Source organism: Gracilinanus agilis, chromosome 2, assembly GCF_016433145.1.
Source record: "Gracilinanus agilis isolate LMUSP501 chromosome 2, AgileGrace, whole genome shotgun sequence".
NCBI lineage: Eukaryota > Metazoa > Chordata > Mammalia > Didelphimorphia > Didelphidae > Gracilinanus > Gracilinanus agilis.
The window spans coordinates 624464687-624478900 of NC_058131.1; the positions used below are offsets into that span (position 1 = coordinate 624464687).

A 14214-nucleotide genomic window follows, 5' to 3' on the forward strand; every position below is an offset into this window, starting at 1 on the left:
AAGACATGGAGAATCTCTTCTTTCTGTTGTAGCTGCCTCAATTGGATGCACTTTTAGTATTTTCTTCTATTAGCGGTAGAATATTTACAGAATCAGGAAACCGAGCAGCCTCCTCAACCTCCCTCAGTGTCTGGCTACCCTGGAAGTCAATAGAGGGGGTCACACTTCTGCAGACCGTCCATGTATTTTGAAAGCAGAAACAGTGAAGAATGTCAGACAGTATATTTGGGTGTGTTTAGTTGGAATTTTTGGCATGAAATTCCATCCCTTACCCTCCCAAAGTCTATGTATGAGAAGTTGGTTCCAGGAGAGAGATGGTATATAAGAAGTGGGTCCAGAGAGTGAGTGTGAGGGGGGGAAAGACAGAGGGCTGAAAAAAAAGTCGGGAGATGCTAGTTTTTATCTTTTATTTATTATTTCCACCCCACATCTTCCTTTCCCTTTTTATTATTTTCATCAGGAAGCTAGTAGTTATCAATGGAGGTCTTGTCCTGGGGAACAATAAGCAGTTGGCTTAGAGCAAGAGCTCAGACAGAAAAGGGCTACGTTAAACTGTGAAAAGACTGACCACTATCACTTTATGGGTCAAGATGGGAGTCAGGGGCAGCCAGTGAAATGTTGGAGAAGGAAAGGAACCTTGGGAGACGCTGGTGAACTTTGGAAGACACAACGTCGCCAGTTATGAGTCCCCCAGCCCCCTTTCCCCCCGGAAATGAAGAAGAACTTGGAAAGTAGAAAGCTAAAGGTAATTGGGTAGGATGGAGGAGTTTGAAGATGATTTACTTGGAATTCTCCTCAGGTGATTTGGAGTCTTATGAAAGTGAAGGCTCTTCCTTGGTATTATTCTGGAAGCTCTGTGGAAGCTGTTCTTGAGTGTTGACATGGATAGTCGGGGATTTTGTCTTGGCTACTGGCTCACAAGCCTTTTCCTATCACTCCCATTGACCTCCCGTTTGCTCACTGCCAGAAAGACCCCGAGGGTCGCCATCTCTGAACTCCCTCCCTCGCGGCGCTTCGTGAGCCCTCCCCGTTCCTCCGCGGCTCTAGTGACTTGAAATATCTATTAATGTTTTACTAGTCGCCATTGGCCTCTGTGCAGCCATAATAAATGGCATCTGGAAAACGCATGGAGATGAGTTATAAACCCATTTTTAATGTAAACCAGGAGTGAATAGCGCCCTTTGCTAAGGCAGCGTTCAGTCCCTGGGAGGGCCCGGTAATTCAAGACCACTGAAGACCTTCCCCATCTACCCCGAGGAGGGGAAAAGGCTGACAAATGCTCCTCTGTGCTGCTTTTGTTTTATTGTGCCCGGCTCATAAAGGCACTTTCTGGCCCCATCTTTCTCCTGCAGAAAGGGAAAGCAATAGGGGAGTATTGAAGAGGAGGGCCCAACCGAGAGAACGGGCGGAGCAATGGCTCCATTTGTTTTCAAAGTCTGTTGATTAATAGGTGGAGATGTGAATGGTGAGCTTTCATTCCTTTTAGGCTGCCTAGCGTAAGGGAAGGTGGGGGCCAGGGGGGTTAGGGTAGGAGGCAGAGCTAGAAGGACCTAATCAATCTCTGACTTGCCAAGTTCCAAATTGCAAATGGTGCCGGGGTGGGTGGGTGGGGGTGCTCTTGCAATGAGGGTGGCATGGCTCCTTCCAGGGGGGGCAGCGAAAGCAAGTGCTTAAGGACCCTTGAAAGGTCAGGGGTCAGTCAAGGAGGTCTTCCCTGGGCTGGGGTTTGATGAATACTCTGGATGGGAAGAGTTCAAGCTTTGTGTCCTGTTAAAGGGCCCTTTATAATTAAAATGTTCAATGCTCCAAGCTGCAGACCTTAATGAAGAAAAAAGGGGGTTGGAAGTTTAGGGATCAGCAGCTTAACCAGGTAGGTGGCATTTAAAAAACAAAAAAAAAAAAAGCCTGTAGGCTATCATGAATTTTAGAATGATCAGGTTAGGATGGTGTCTTGTCTCAAATTTTCTAGGTATCTTTATCTTTTTTAGTTGTTTAACAGATTGCTTTTCCTTTATTTTCTTATTATATTGACATTGATCATATGTAATATGCTTGTTTGTTTGTTTGTTTTATTACAATAACCCTGCTACTGGAAGTTGATGTAATATTAGAATTCAGAAGTACATGCATCCTATTAACTGGGTCAGTAAGATTCAGGACCTTTCAATTCCAGCCTATTTATTTACCCATAACTATCATTCTCTTACCCCCCCCCCAAAAAAAGGGGGGGGGGTTAAGAAACAAAATCCTCACCCAAAGCTACTCCTATCTCATGCAGGGGAGGGAGGGAGCCAGAGAGCTTTAGCTTGGTCCTGGCAGGCCCTGGCGATGGTATATAGAATTAAGTGGCAGGAAGGTAGTCACATGGATGACTAGATTCTTGAAATGTCCTTAAGATTTGAGAACATTGGTTTAGACAAATACCGTTTTGTCCTGGACATCATCTTTCCATGCAAACATAGCAATGAACCTCATCACATTTTAAACTGTTTTAAGAACTTTATGAACTTCTTTCCCTGACCATTTCACTTATCCCCCCTTTCTAGTCTCCCCTTCCCCCAATTCCCTTTTCTGTGTTTTCTTGCCCCATTAGAATGTAAGTTCTGTGAGGGCAGACTGTGTTTTTCTTTCTGTTTTTATTTGTATGCCCAGTGCTTAGTACGGTGCCTGGCATATAGTAAGCATTTATTAAATAGTTACTTATTCAAGACAGTAGAGAGATTCATTAGAGAAATGACCCAGACCATACCTACAGACCTTTCCTCATTTCTTTGTGCTTCCATTCCCCACCTCACCCCCTAGTAATTGTATTATTGAAGCTCCATTTTCTTTCTTCTTTCCCTGATATGGAAACTTAATTTGCTCTCTTTGATGGTAGTGAATGCTATCCCCGGACATATTTGAAGTTGTGCTAGGTAATAAGATTCTTGAACGTCCCCCTTCTTATGTTATCATAGATTGGGCAATGGGAGAAAACTGGGGAAAGTCATTTACCTATTTTTTTGATAGGTCTTTAGCCCAAAGAGATGGCCCCTATTTTTGTGAATAATCTTGTGTAGTCTAACCTTTGAAGCATTGCCTGAAAACTTAGTCTCCTTAAAGAACTAAGAAATTCTCTGAGCCCTTTCCCCTTTAAAATATTTCATAATAAGATTAATTCTAACAAGGCATCCTTCCATTTCTGTTTTTCATCATTTTGGCAATGAATATGTGTGGCTTTCACCGTATTATGTAATAATTATGCTCAAGTGGTATAATAATTAGATATATTAATACGTGCACACATGTATATGCATGTATAATATGTATACACATATGAATACAAATATATGTTCATTATGGAGAGAGCCACTTATTAAGGAAGGTATAAAAGACCTTAATATCGACCTGGAAAAGTTGTTCTTATGAAGGAAGATAGATGCCATGTAAAAATAATGTATATATATGTATGTTTTAAAAATTATAGTAATTAAGCCCTCTAATAATAAGCCCATAATGCTATATAGCCATCTATAGCTCCACAACCTTAGCTCCTCAATTAATTGTCCATTCTTCTCTTGTTTCTTTTTCTTTTTTTGCTGTATGAGAATTAGGCTAACTTGTTGACAGTGACTGATGGATAGACCAGTGCTTACTGTGTATGGTTCTTATCCCTGCCCTCAGTTCTGATGTTATGGGTAACATTTGAGAGAGCCCTTTCTCTCATCACATAATGAAGCAAATCAGGAGATCTACAAGTTGCCTTGAGGTACCCCCCCCCCAATGCAACCATCTGTTACATATTTGAAGCCCTTCAAAACCTGACTCCGATCTGTCTTTTTAACCTTTTCTTAGAGTCTATAATTTCTTTCAAAGCTGAACTTGAACGTCACTCTTTCCAGGAATTTTTTAAAACATCGTTTCCATCTATCTTCCATTTCTCTCCACCCACTTCCCATTAGTCATTAGGACTTCTTCTTCCATTACCCTGAATTAAGTTTGTGTGGGTATGTGTATGTATACATTCCAGTGGAATGTAAACTTCTTGTGGGCAGAGACAGTTTCTTTTTTTTTTTGTCTTTGTATTTCCAGATCCCAAAATAGAAAATAATAGACATTTCATAAATACTTATTGATTATCAGTGGTTGATGGTTAATTAATATGATTAATGCTAATTACATTAATTGCTTATTGCTTAAGGTAGAAGCTAAATCAAGCCATCATTTTTAGCTTTCCAGGAAATGATTATTTTAGGAGATTCCATATTCTTTTCCCAAACTTAACATAGTACATATATTGCATATATACATACATAGTACATATCCTAGTACATAATTGGAGCTTAATAAATACTTGTTGACTTGTTAACTTTCATAATTCTTATTACTGTAATGTTTGGGAAAGAATTACAGATTTCAAGATTGTAGATTTTTTTTTTTGAGAGAGAGAGTAGTTAATGATGTTTCTCATTTGATCCCTCAATTTCACTGTAAGACCTCCTGAATAATACCTTCTGCATCTTTGGCTCTTATGCCTTTAGCTTTGGTGGTGTTCTTATCTGGAAGTAACCTTGCCTCCCTACTAAGGCCTTTGAGACCTAACTTAAACCCAGGACCCATTGATCTTTCCATTCTCCTAATTTCTATAGCACTGATAACCTAAACTATTTAGATAACACATTTTTTATATATTTCTCTCCATCTACTATTTGTATTAAATTATATTGTATTTGGGCAGCTAGGTGGCACTGTGGATAGAGTGCTGGGCCTGAAGTCAGTAAGACTCATCTTCCTGAGTTCAAATCTGACCTCAGGTGCTTTATTATTTTTATATGTTATTTTATATAATAAAAATATATTATTTTATAGTTGTGTGATCCTGGGCAAGTCATTTAACCCTATTTTTCTTAGTTCCTTACCTATAAAATGAGCTGGAGAAGGAAATGGCAAACCACTCCAATGTCTTTGTTAAGAGAATCCCAAATGGGATCATAAAAAGTCTGTCATGGCTGAAACAACTGAAAAAAAAAAATAACTTGTTTTAATTTGTATTTTTTTCTACATGTAATTATATATGTACTTTTATCCATTAGAATGTAAGCTTTTCAAGGGAAGGAATAATTTCATTCTTTGTATCCCTAGGGCCTAGAACAGTTTTGCCTGGAGTTGGATTAATAAATATTTGCTGATTGATAACCTTTTATTATCTTTGCTTGTAGGGCAGGATAATAGAAATAGTCACAGATTTGGAGTGAGAGGACTTATGTATCCTCTTTCTTTAATTGACCAGCTGGGTGGCGTTGGACAAAGAACACACCCCAATTTATTTCTCCACCTATAAAAATTGTAATGATATTTGTTCTCAATTTTATTTGACCCTAAGTCTGACCAGGCTATGAGATCATTGTGTCCAGATCCCATTTTATAGGTAATGAAATTGGTGCCTGAGGAAATTAAATGACTTGCCCAAGGTCACACAGATTATAATGATCAGACGTGGAATTTGAAGGGCATCCTCTGATTATAGAATCAGTACTCTTTCTACTGTACCTTGGCATAGCAGATATTGAGCTGGTCTTTAAGCCAGCAAAACCTACATTCCAGTGCTGCCTTTAATGCAAATTGACTGTGTGACCTGAGGTAAATCACTAAACCGTTCTGTGCTCTAAGATGATAAGTTGCTAAGTCAGTGTCATCTTGCATTGATAGAAGGCATGCCCTCAATCTGAGAATTCTCTGTGCCATGAAATCACAGGTCTGCTCCCTATCCATGGTTTCCCCAATACTTGCCCCATGAGTTGTGAGGAAAGTACTTTTACATTTTGAAGTGATTTATAAAAATATGAATTATTATATGTTTCATACTGTTATATACAAGGCGTCCCAAAAGTCTTAGCACAATTTTAAGCTATTAAAAAGCTAACTGCTTTGCCAACATTTTTGGGACACCCTATACTAAGTATCTATTTTTTATATTTCATATTTCCTTCAAATTTGATTCCATAATTAGTAATCTATAATCCACATAGTGCCTGGCAATTCAATTTAATAGTGCCTGGTAATTCAATTCAATATTTTTTCCCCCTAAGTATCTACTCTGCATCAGGGCCCTTTTACATAGTAAGGGTAGAAAAATGGAAAACCACAAACCCTGCCTTCAAGAAGCTTATAGTCTAATGCAACATGAGACATTTGCAAGTATGTCTGATATGTATTAGAATATGGTTAAGTACCCACTGTACACATTGTAGACAGCAAATAATTTTGACTTAAGGTTGTTGTAATAACCAGACAGAGCAAAACCCTATAAAAGTATTCTTTAGTGCAATGTAATGGCTTAGAAGATTTCACTCATTCTATAAAATCTTTACATTGACGCTTGATTCCTAAACTCTGGTTTGTTGGATCTGACATAGTAAAGCCGGGTAGTCAACATGTTAAAATCTATTATTTATTTTCTAAGACTTGCTATAACCATCCCTCCTCAAAACAAGAATAACAACAAATAACCACACAATCCCATTTGGAGACTCTTAATTGCTTGATAAGTGCCTTCATCTAAAAATGGCAACCCAAAAGAGAACCAGTAATCAGATTGCAGCTCTTCTCAAGGCCTGAGTCTTTAGAAAGGTCATTATGCCAGTCTGTCAAGGCCTTTATTTTAAATAGATTTCTTCTTTCCCAGTTCATCTGTAATGTCCCAAGTGAGCATCTTTCTTAATTCACCCTCCAAAAGTTTTGAAACTTTAAATTTAATCCTGACACAAACATGCTATTTTAGCAGTTGAGAAATAGTTTACTCAGGCTTGTAGCTCCCTCTCACCCATCAGGGGAAAAAAGAGCCAAAAAAGTAGGGCATTAATGAAAACCCTTGCCACTTCCATGGTGCTAGTGGGCAGCACCGTAACTTCGCCCTCCCTTCGCTTTGAATGCAATTCCTTTTCCTTGATGTTAATGCGAGTTGTTCCTTACTAAAAGTAATAAAAGGAAATGAAGACACATTCTAAAATGAAACTTGACTCTAATCCATTCATCATCTAATACCAGCCTCTTTATCTTCGCTGGTACCTAATCTGGTTAAATGTCCCTGTTGTAGGATTTTAGTGGAAATCCTCTACTGGGAATAGGGTTTTTTGCAATTGGATTACTCTCAGTAAATGGCCCAGTAGTTCGCTAGTTTCAGCTTAATTTTTTCTTTGTGATCTTGCTAGGCTAAGTTATCATGAAACCCTGTATTATTGGGAGGGGGTAAGAATAATTTTATGGGAACTAACTATAGGAATGAGAAAATCTTAAAAAAAAAAAAAAAGACGTTCCCCCCCCCCACCAATTATTAAAATGCCAATTCCTTGTTTTCCAGAACTGCCTTTTTAAAATGCATACCTTTTATTAGCACAATTCATCATCATCCAGTTAACTTATTAGTGCTCTCTGATGAATTCCTAATGAGCCTGGGCTGCTGTAATATGCATAAAATATGCAGGTGATTGCCTTGCAGTTTAGCAGTCCCCAGTAAAGTTCTTACTCTTGAGTGGTGAGCAAACTGGGCTTTTCATCCATGCCGTTTATAGAGGGCTACAGAATAGGGGGAAAATTCTGGAGAACCAGGTTTGGGATCTAGGGCTGGGTGGGACACAGAGATGAGACACCCCAGTCAGCCTCCTGGAATGAAAGATCCCTGGTTCTTTTTTCTCCTTTACCACATCACTCCTTTCTCTCCTCCCGCACCCCCAAACTTTTATCATCGAGGAAAGCTCTTGCTCCCACATGCAAGTAACATCCTAGGTAAGAGGGATGAATGTCAACAGCTTCCCTACTTAGGTGCTTACAGGATAAAGTACCAACTGGTAGGATTCGTGTTGGGAAGAGGTTGGGTGGAGATTCAAAATGCAGACCCAACAGAGAAATTAAAAAATGGCACTGTAACAACCCATAGAAGAAGGCTGACATCCTCTTTTTCAGGAGCTGGGGAGGTAGTAGGTGACCAAGCAGTTTGGTGGTTCTGCTGACTTGGAAGCTGATGGGATACTGCTGTTAATAATGTCTCTCTTCTTCTCTTTCCCTTTTCAGTCTAACAAAGTGCCCGTTGTGCAGCACCCTCACCATGTACACCCTCTTACGCCGCTTATCACATACAGCAATGAGCACTTCACCCCAGGAAACCCACCTCCACACTTACCAGCCGACGTAGATCCCAAAACAGGTAGGCTTGGGATGGACATCGTTGCCCAGGAAGGGAAGGGCCCAGAGGAACACCTGGGAGAAAGTGGAGAAAAGACCTTGTTGGGTTAAAAAGAGCTTTAGAAGCATCCTAAGAACGTGAAAGGTAGAAAGCACTGGTGTTGGAGTGACAATGGCTTAGTTTTTACTCCTTGCCCCTCTGGGATTGAATGAAAGCCTTTCAGTTATCTCAATTATATTTTTATCTGTTCAAAGAGTATGATTTTTTTTTGTTGGTTTATTGATTTTTTTTAAAATTTGATAGAAGTCGATACTGATGAATGGCTATTATCCTTAGAAGACTGACCTAAGTCCTTTGATAGTTCAGGACATCCCAAAGTAGCTGTTTTGGCTACAAGAACCAATAGTCTTGGATTTGGCAGTCATGTTCTATTTTGATGGCTGACTTGCCTTCCAAAACAGACAGAGAGAAAGACATCACAGGGTTTCTTGGTGCCACATCTTTCCAGCCTCTTGGATCTGTTAGAGTTTGGGATAGCCCGTTCTAAAGATAGCTTCAGCGATCTCAGTACCTCCATTGTTCCCACCCCCAAAAGCAGCAGGGAGGGCTCAGACTCCTCAGGTAGCCAAGGAGGTATCCCAGTCACTTAAATAGTAACTAGGTGCTATATGGATAAGAAAGTCTTGGAGTCACCAAGTTGCAGAATCCCTTTTAGTGGTATGATTGGATTCTTCCTTCTTCCCCACAGGATCACAGTTAATTGTTGTTTCTCATTGTATAAATAAGAAAACTGAAGTTTCCTACTTGCTATGCATTATTCCTTTCCATTTGAATAAAGTACAGAAGATAATGTCCCTAGAGCTACTCATTCAAACAGTGGGCCAGGTCGATGGGAGAATTAGAATTTGCCAGTCTTCCGACTCCCCATCTTGGGCCAAATTCTCAAAAAGTATAAGACTCCTTCTTGTGCCACTATAAATACATCTCAATCCGTGTGCACGTTTCATTCCTTCTGTGTTGATGACAAGAAGACAGATATGATGCTCTAGGCTTTCTTCCTTGCAGAGAAAATTTTAAAGTAATTCTGCTACTAACCCTAACTGCAAATAAATAAATAAATAATGTTTCAGAGGAAGCTTTGGGGAGCTTAGTTTACATCCATAATTTCTCTTTCAGTCTTGCATAAAGCACTAGCTCACTGCTTTTTTTTTCTCTCTTTTTTTTTTCTTTTATACTTTTGGTTAGTTAATTAGAAGGTTAAATTTAAAATGGTGATTACATGTTATTTTGTCAGAGGAATTGTTTGGGGCAGGGCTGACGTCGGCAGCCTATTTACACTGCTGTTACCAGCTCCCTCTGAATGAGGCCACACATTAGCTGGTTTTCACCAGCCTCCGACCACTGGGCCTCCTTTTTAATTGCATTGGAACGCAGGCTGCACATGGCTGAAAGAGCCTGGCTTGCTGTCCCTGGGCACTGCGAGTGAATGGCAGAGTCAGCCCCTCATTTAAATAATGGTAGTACAGGGAATAGCTTTTAAATGGTTATCGTAAAACATATGATTAACGGCTGTAGAGTGTTTACTTTTCCTCTGCGAACATTCTTTCAAGTGTGCAAATGGCTCGCTGTATAGTTAAAGCCCAGTTAATCTGTTTGGTTTTTGTAATGGAGAAAAAGCAGTGTCCGCGTGAAAATGTCACACAGGGAGATTTAATTTAGAGATTAAAAGCTTCCTGAGTGAATTAAAAAAAAGAAATAGTTTACAGCCGAGAATATGCTACTCCTTCACTTTGGTGCCCTCTTTTTTAGATTCTCCTTCGCTATTGTTCGTGAACTTAGCCACCCTTCTCTGTGGAATCTTTCCTCTCCCTGCCACTGTCGGCAACTTTGATGCTTCCCAGTGGCTTTGGGGACACTGCCACGCTTGCTTCCACATTTCCCCGGGAGGTCCTTTTCTCATTTGTTGAGACTCTACCCCATCCATATTTTGTGATGATTCTTACATATGAAATGAACCTTTTGAGTTCTATATACCTATATACCCATTTAGCAGATGGAGTTTTAACGGAGACACACAACAAATTTTCATTCAGTGAATTAAATGCAAAATTCAATATACTTTCTAGGTAGACTCCTTTTTGTCCCTTGCTTCTGATCCCAAGGGCCTCCTAATATTTATTCAACCTATTTCCAAATGGATGGGAACACGTTACAAAGAATTTCTATATGAATAAATACCTTCCAAATACCCTACTTGGAAAAAAAAGGGGATATTGTTCAGGCAGTGGGAGAAGGAACCAAAAAGAGCCAACCTTTATAAAGTTTTCATGAAATGGTATCCTAAATCTTGGGTTAGAAGCAACTTGTAAAGCCATTTGGGTCAACCTCCTTGTAGAGATGATGGAAACTGAGATTCAGGGAGGTTGTGACATGCCCAAAATCACCCAATTAGTGTGCAATAGGCTGGATTTGAACCCAGGTCTCCTGATTGAAGAGCCATTGTTCTTTATACTATCCCACATTACTTCCCTACATAAGAGGAAAACAGCTAAAGATAGTGGATGAGTTGTTTTCATGGGTCACAAAGATTTTGCAACTTTGCTAAAGAAGACAAAAATTGAGAGCAAGGTTGTGATTGGGATCTAAGCAATCCAAATTCATTAGAGTGTAGAGAGGGCAGTGACATATTAGAACTATAGAACATTTCCTTCTTCATTCTTTTCCCCCTTTTTCTTTCTCCTTCCCAACTTTCCTCTTCTGCTTCTTGGTCATTTTTTCCTCCATTCTTGGCACTTTTCTTCCCCATTCCTTCTCTGTATCTCTCCCTTCTTGCACTTATGATTGTTTTTTGTTTTTTTTGTTTTCTTTCTAGGAATTCCACGACCTCCACACCCTCCAGATATATCTCCTTATTACCCGCTATCGCCTGGCACCGTAGGACAAATCCCCCATCCGCTAGGATGGTTAGTACCACAGTAAGGAGTTCCATTTTTTTATTTCCATTTCTTTTATTTTAATGGGTTGCTTTATTATTAATTCTTAAATAAGGAAGGGGAGGGAAAATGCTAGCTAAGTGTCCCCTTGGGAAGAAAGCACGAATCAATAGAAACAGATCAAATAGGAGAATGGCTCTTGATTCCTGGACATGGAAGAGTCATTCACCTAGTGGAAAAGGAATGGGATGTTTCATATCTTACTGAAATTTTTGCCAGTTAGGTGGCTTTTAGTCTGCTATGGAAAAGTAAAACTTAAACCCTTGTCTATTCTCTGAAGCCAAACTGAAGAATCGAATTCAATAACCAGCAGTGCCTGGATAGCTTCTGTTGTTTGCCTGAATCATCCTTTCTCCCATGACAAGTTATATCCTGCATTAAAATTTTTTTATCTCTTCATTAACAACAACATAATAATAACTAGCATTGATATAGTGCCTACCATATATATGCCAGGCATGGCCCTAAATACTTTACAAATATTATTTCACTTGATCCTCTCATCAGCCTTACGAGGTAGATGCTATTATTATCCCCATTTTAGAGTTGGGGAACTTGGGAGCCACAGAGGTTGAGTGAGTTGCTCAGTATCACATATTTAGTAAGTTCTAAAGCTGGATTTGAACTCGGCTCATTCTAACCCCAGGGCCAGCACTCCATTATGCTGTGCCACCTACCCACTTATCCTAAGTGATATCGATAACTTTGGAGAATGGCCATTCAAATGAGAAAGAAAATAAATAAACCTATGTAGGCCAGGAAATTCTACCTATTAAGGACACAATATGCTAGTGGAGGGAGTCCTAACAGGGAGAGATTTCTCTTGAATCCATGGTACTATGGACTTGCTGAGCATGTCATTTTATAGTCAGAGAATTTAAAAGACTAAGTGAGCTCAGTCAATGCCAATTAGAGTCCTCCTACATACATATATGCCTTTTACATTCTACCTATTAAAAAAATAACATGATTTTAATATAGTATTTTAAGGTCGATATGCCATCTTATATATGTTATCTCACTTTACCCACCTAATAATCCTGGGAATTATGCCTTACGTAGGGGTTTTCTTTTTCCTTTTTTGAGGGCGGGGAGTGAAGTCTGGATCTGTGATTTCATCAGTTTAGGGTACCCTCAGTAGAGAAATTTCCATGACTAATGCACAATGTAGACTGGCAACTTATAGAACTATAGGGTTGCCTCTAGGACTTGTTCATCATCATCATTATCATCACCATCATCTTCAACAATATGCATTTATTATGTGCCAACTGTGTGCAGAGTGATGCACCAAGCATTAAGGATACAAAAAAGTAATTCAAAAAAGACTTGCCCCTCGTTATCTAGTTAGCGTGAGTCAGAAGCAAGATATGAACAATCCCCTCTTCATCTTCTGGACTCTCGTAGCTGCTCTTACCACATTACCTCTCAGTGTAAGAGTACTGCAGATATTCTTATCCCTTAGAGGGCTATGTCATCTCATAGGAGATAGAAAGCTGGCCTCACAATCAGAAAATCTTGGGTTCAAGTCCAGCCCCTTACACATAGTGGCTCCGTAACCCTGAAATTTCTGGGCTATCCTCTTTCCTTCCTAAGTAGGTTCTGTTTTGCATTGGTAAAAGGATTTCCTCACCAGAATTTTCTTTTTGCCAGTGAAACCACAGAACCAACCTGGAGGGAAGAGAAGTTCTTCCTCTATTATAGAAAAGGAAATTAGACCCTTATAGAGTTAAAGGATTTACCTTAGGCCACCCTTGCTAGTAAGTGTTAGAGGAAGGACTCAAATCTGACACCAAACTCAAAGCTCATTTTACTACAATATGTTTTATTGGCCCCATTTCTAATTCTGAATATCAAACCCAAAAATAATAGTATTTTTCTCCATTGTCCTTTTGGGGAGACAGAGAGAGAGTATGATTAGCAGTTGACCCATTTATTCTTAAAAGGGGCTGGCCAGTCCTAGCAGATGATCCTGGCAACACTGTCTCCCCCTGCTCAGCTGATAGAGAGATGTTTGAAGGCTAGATAAAAAGGAATAGCCAACTCAGACAAACCTCCATCAGAAAAAGTTGTGGGTCTTTCATGAGGAAGCTATTTTGCGTGTTGCTGTATTTTTTAATTATTGTAATGAGGTGTGATTGTCTATTGGTTACCCACAATTCTTCTTGGGGACTCTCCCCCCCGGTAACTCTTGTCAACACTTGTTAATTTGACAAAAGGCTACAAATTAAGCTCTGTTAATTTAATGTTTTCTCACCGAGATCTAAATACCGAAAGAGGCCCAAAGCGCAACTGAAGTCCTTTGATTCACTGTACTTTATTTTGGTATAAATTTACATTCATTATTGTTTTCCTTTGGATGTGTAGCCCTCAATTAGTGTGATGGCTCCATTAAAGCAAGCGAGACTTCGCCTTTAATTATTACAACAAAACACCTAGTTTCAGCTTGGGGAGAGGGTCTCTATTGACATAAGCAGAGGTTATAAAATTTAATTAGCCATTCCTATCAGATTTATGGCATTCAAATTGTTCTGTGGTTCTTCCCTTTGATCCTTGCTGTACAATCCCCAAGATTTTTGTTCTGATCAAATGAGAATAAAGCTTACTGTGCAGAGAGAAGTTTTCCTCCCCCCCCTTTTCCTTCTTCCCCTACTCCCCCCCCCACCACACTTTTTTCCTTTTTTTTTTCACTTTTTCCTCCCCCTTTTTCCTCTTTCTAGGCAAGGTCAACCAGTTTACCCAATCACGACGGGAGGATTCAGGCATCCCTACCCAACAGCTCTGACTGTCAACGCTTCCATGTCAAGGTGAGTTCAAATAATCGGGGTCCTGATACCGGGGCATTGTGTGACTTCTCACAGTGTTCTCTAGAATCCCATTTCATCTAGGTAGGGATGCTCAATGTTTATCTGAAAACAGTAGTTAATGGTACAACCCAGGTTCATTTTAGAAAACACTCTTAGGCCAATAATGACAGTATTAAAATTTCCTTGAAATCTCAATATGGTTTCATGTCTGTCTTTCTGTCTTGTTGATAGATGAGTAGATATATCTATGATC

At 39.5% G+C, this 14214-nt stretch overlaps 1 protein-coding gene across 13 annotated transcripts in view; it reads left to right on the forward strand.

Annotated features, from left to right (window-relative positions):
- TCF7L2 (transcription factor 7 like 2) overlaps positions 1 to 14214 on the forward strand; it is a 249546-nt gene that overhangs the window by 215033 nt on the left and 20299 nt on the right. For 11 of the 13 annotated variants that reach the window (XM_044665579.1, XM_044665580.1, XM_044665581.1 and 8 more), the window contains 3 exons: positions 8050 to 8182; positions 11034 to 11136; positions 13875 to 13961. In XM_044665579.1, coding sequence (XP_044521514.1) covers positions 8050 to 8182; positions 11034 to 11136; positions 13875 to 13961 — 323 coding nt within the window. The remainder of the gene's footprint in view (positions 1 to 8049; positions 8183 to 11033; positions 11137 to 13874; positions 13962 to 14214) is intronic. The other 2 variants (XM_044665582.1, XM_044665590.1) reach the window with 1 other exon arrangement.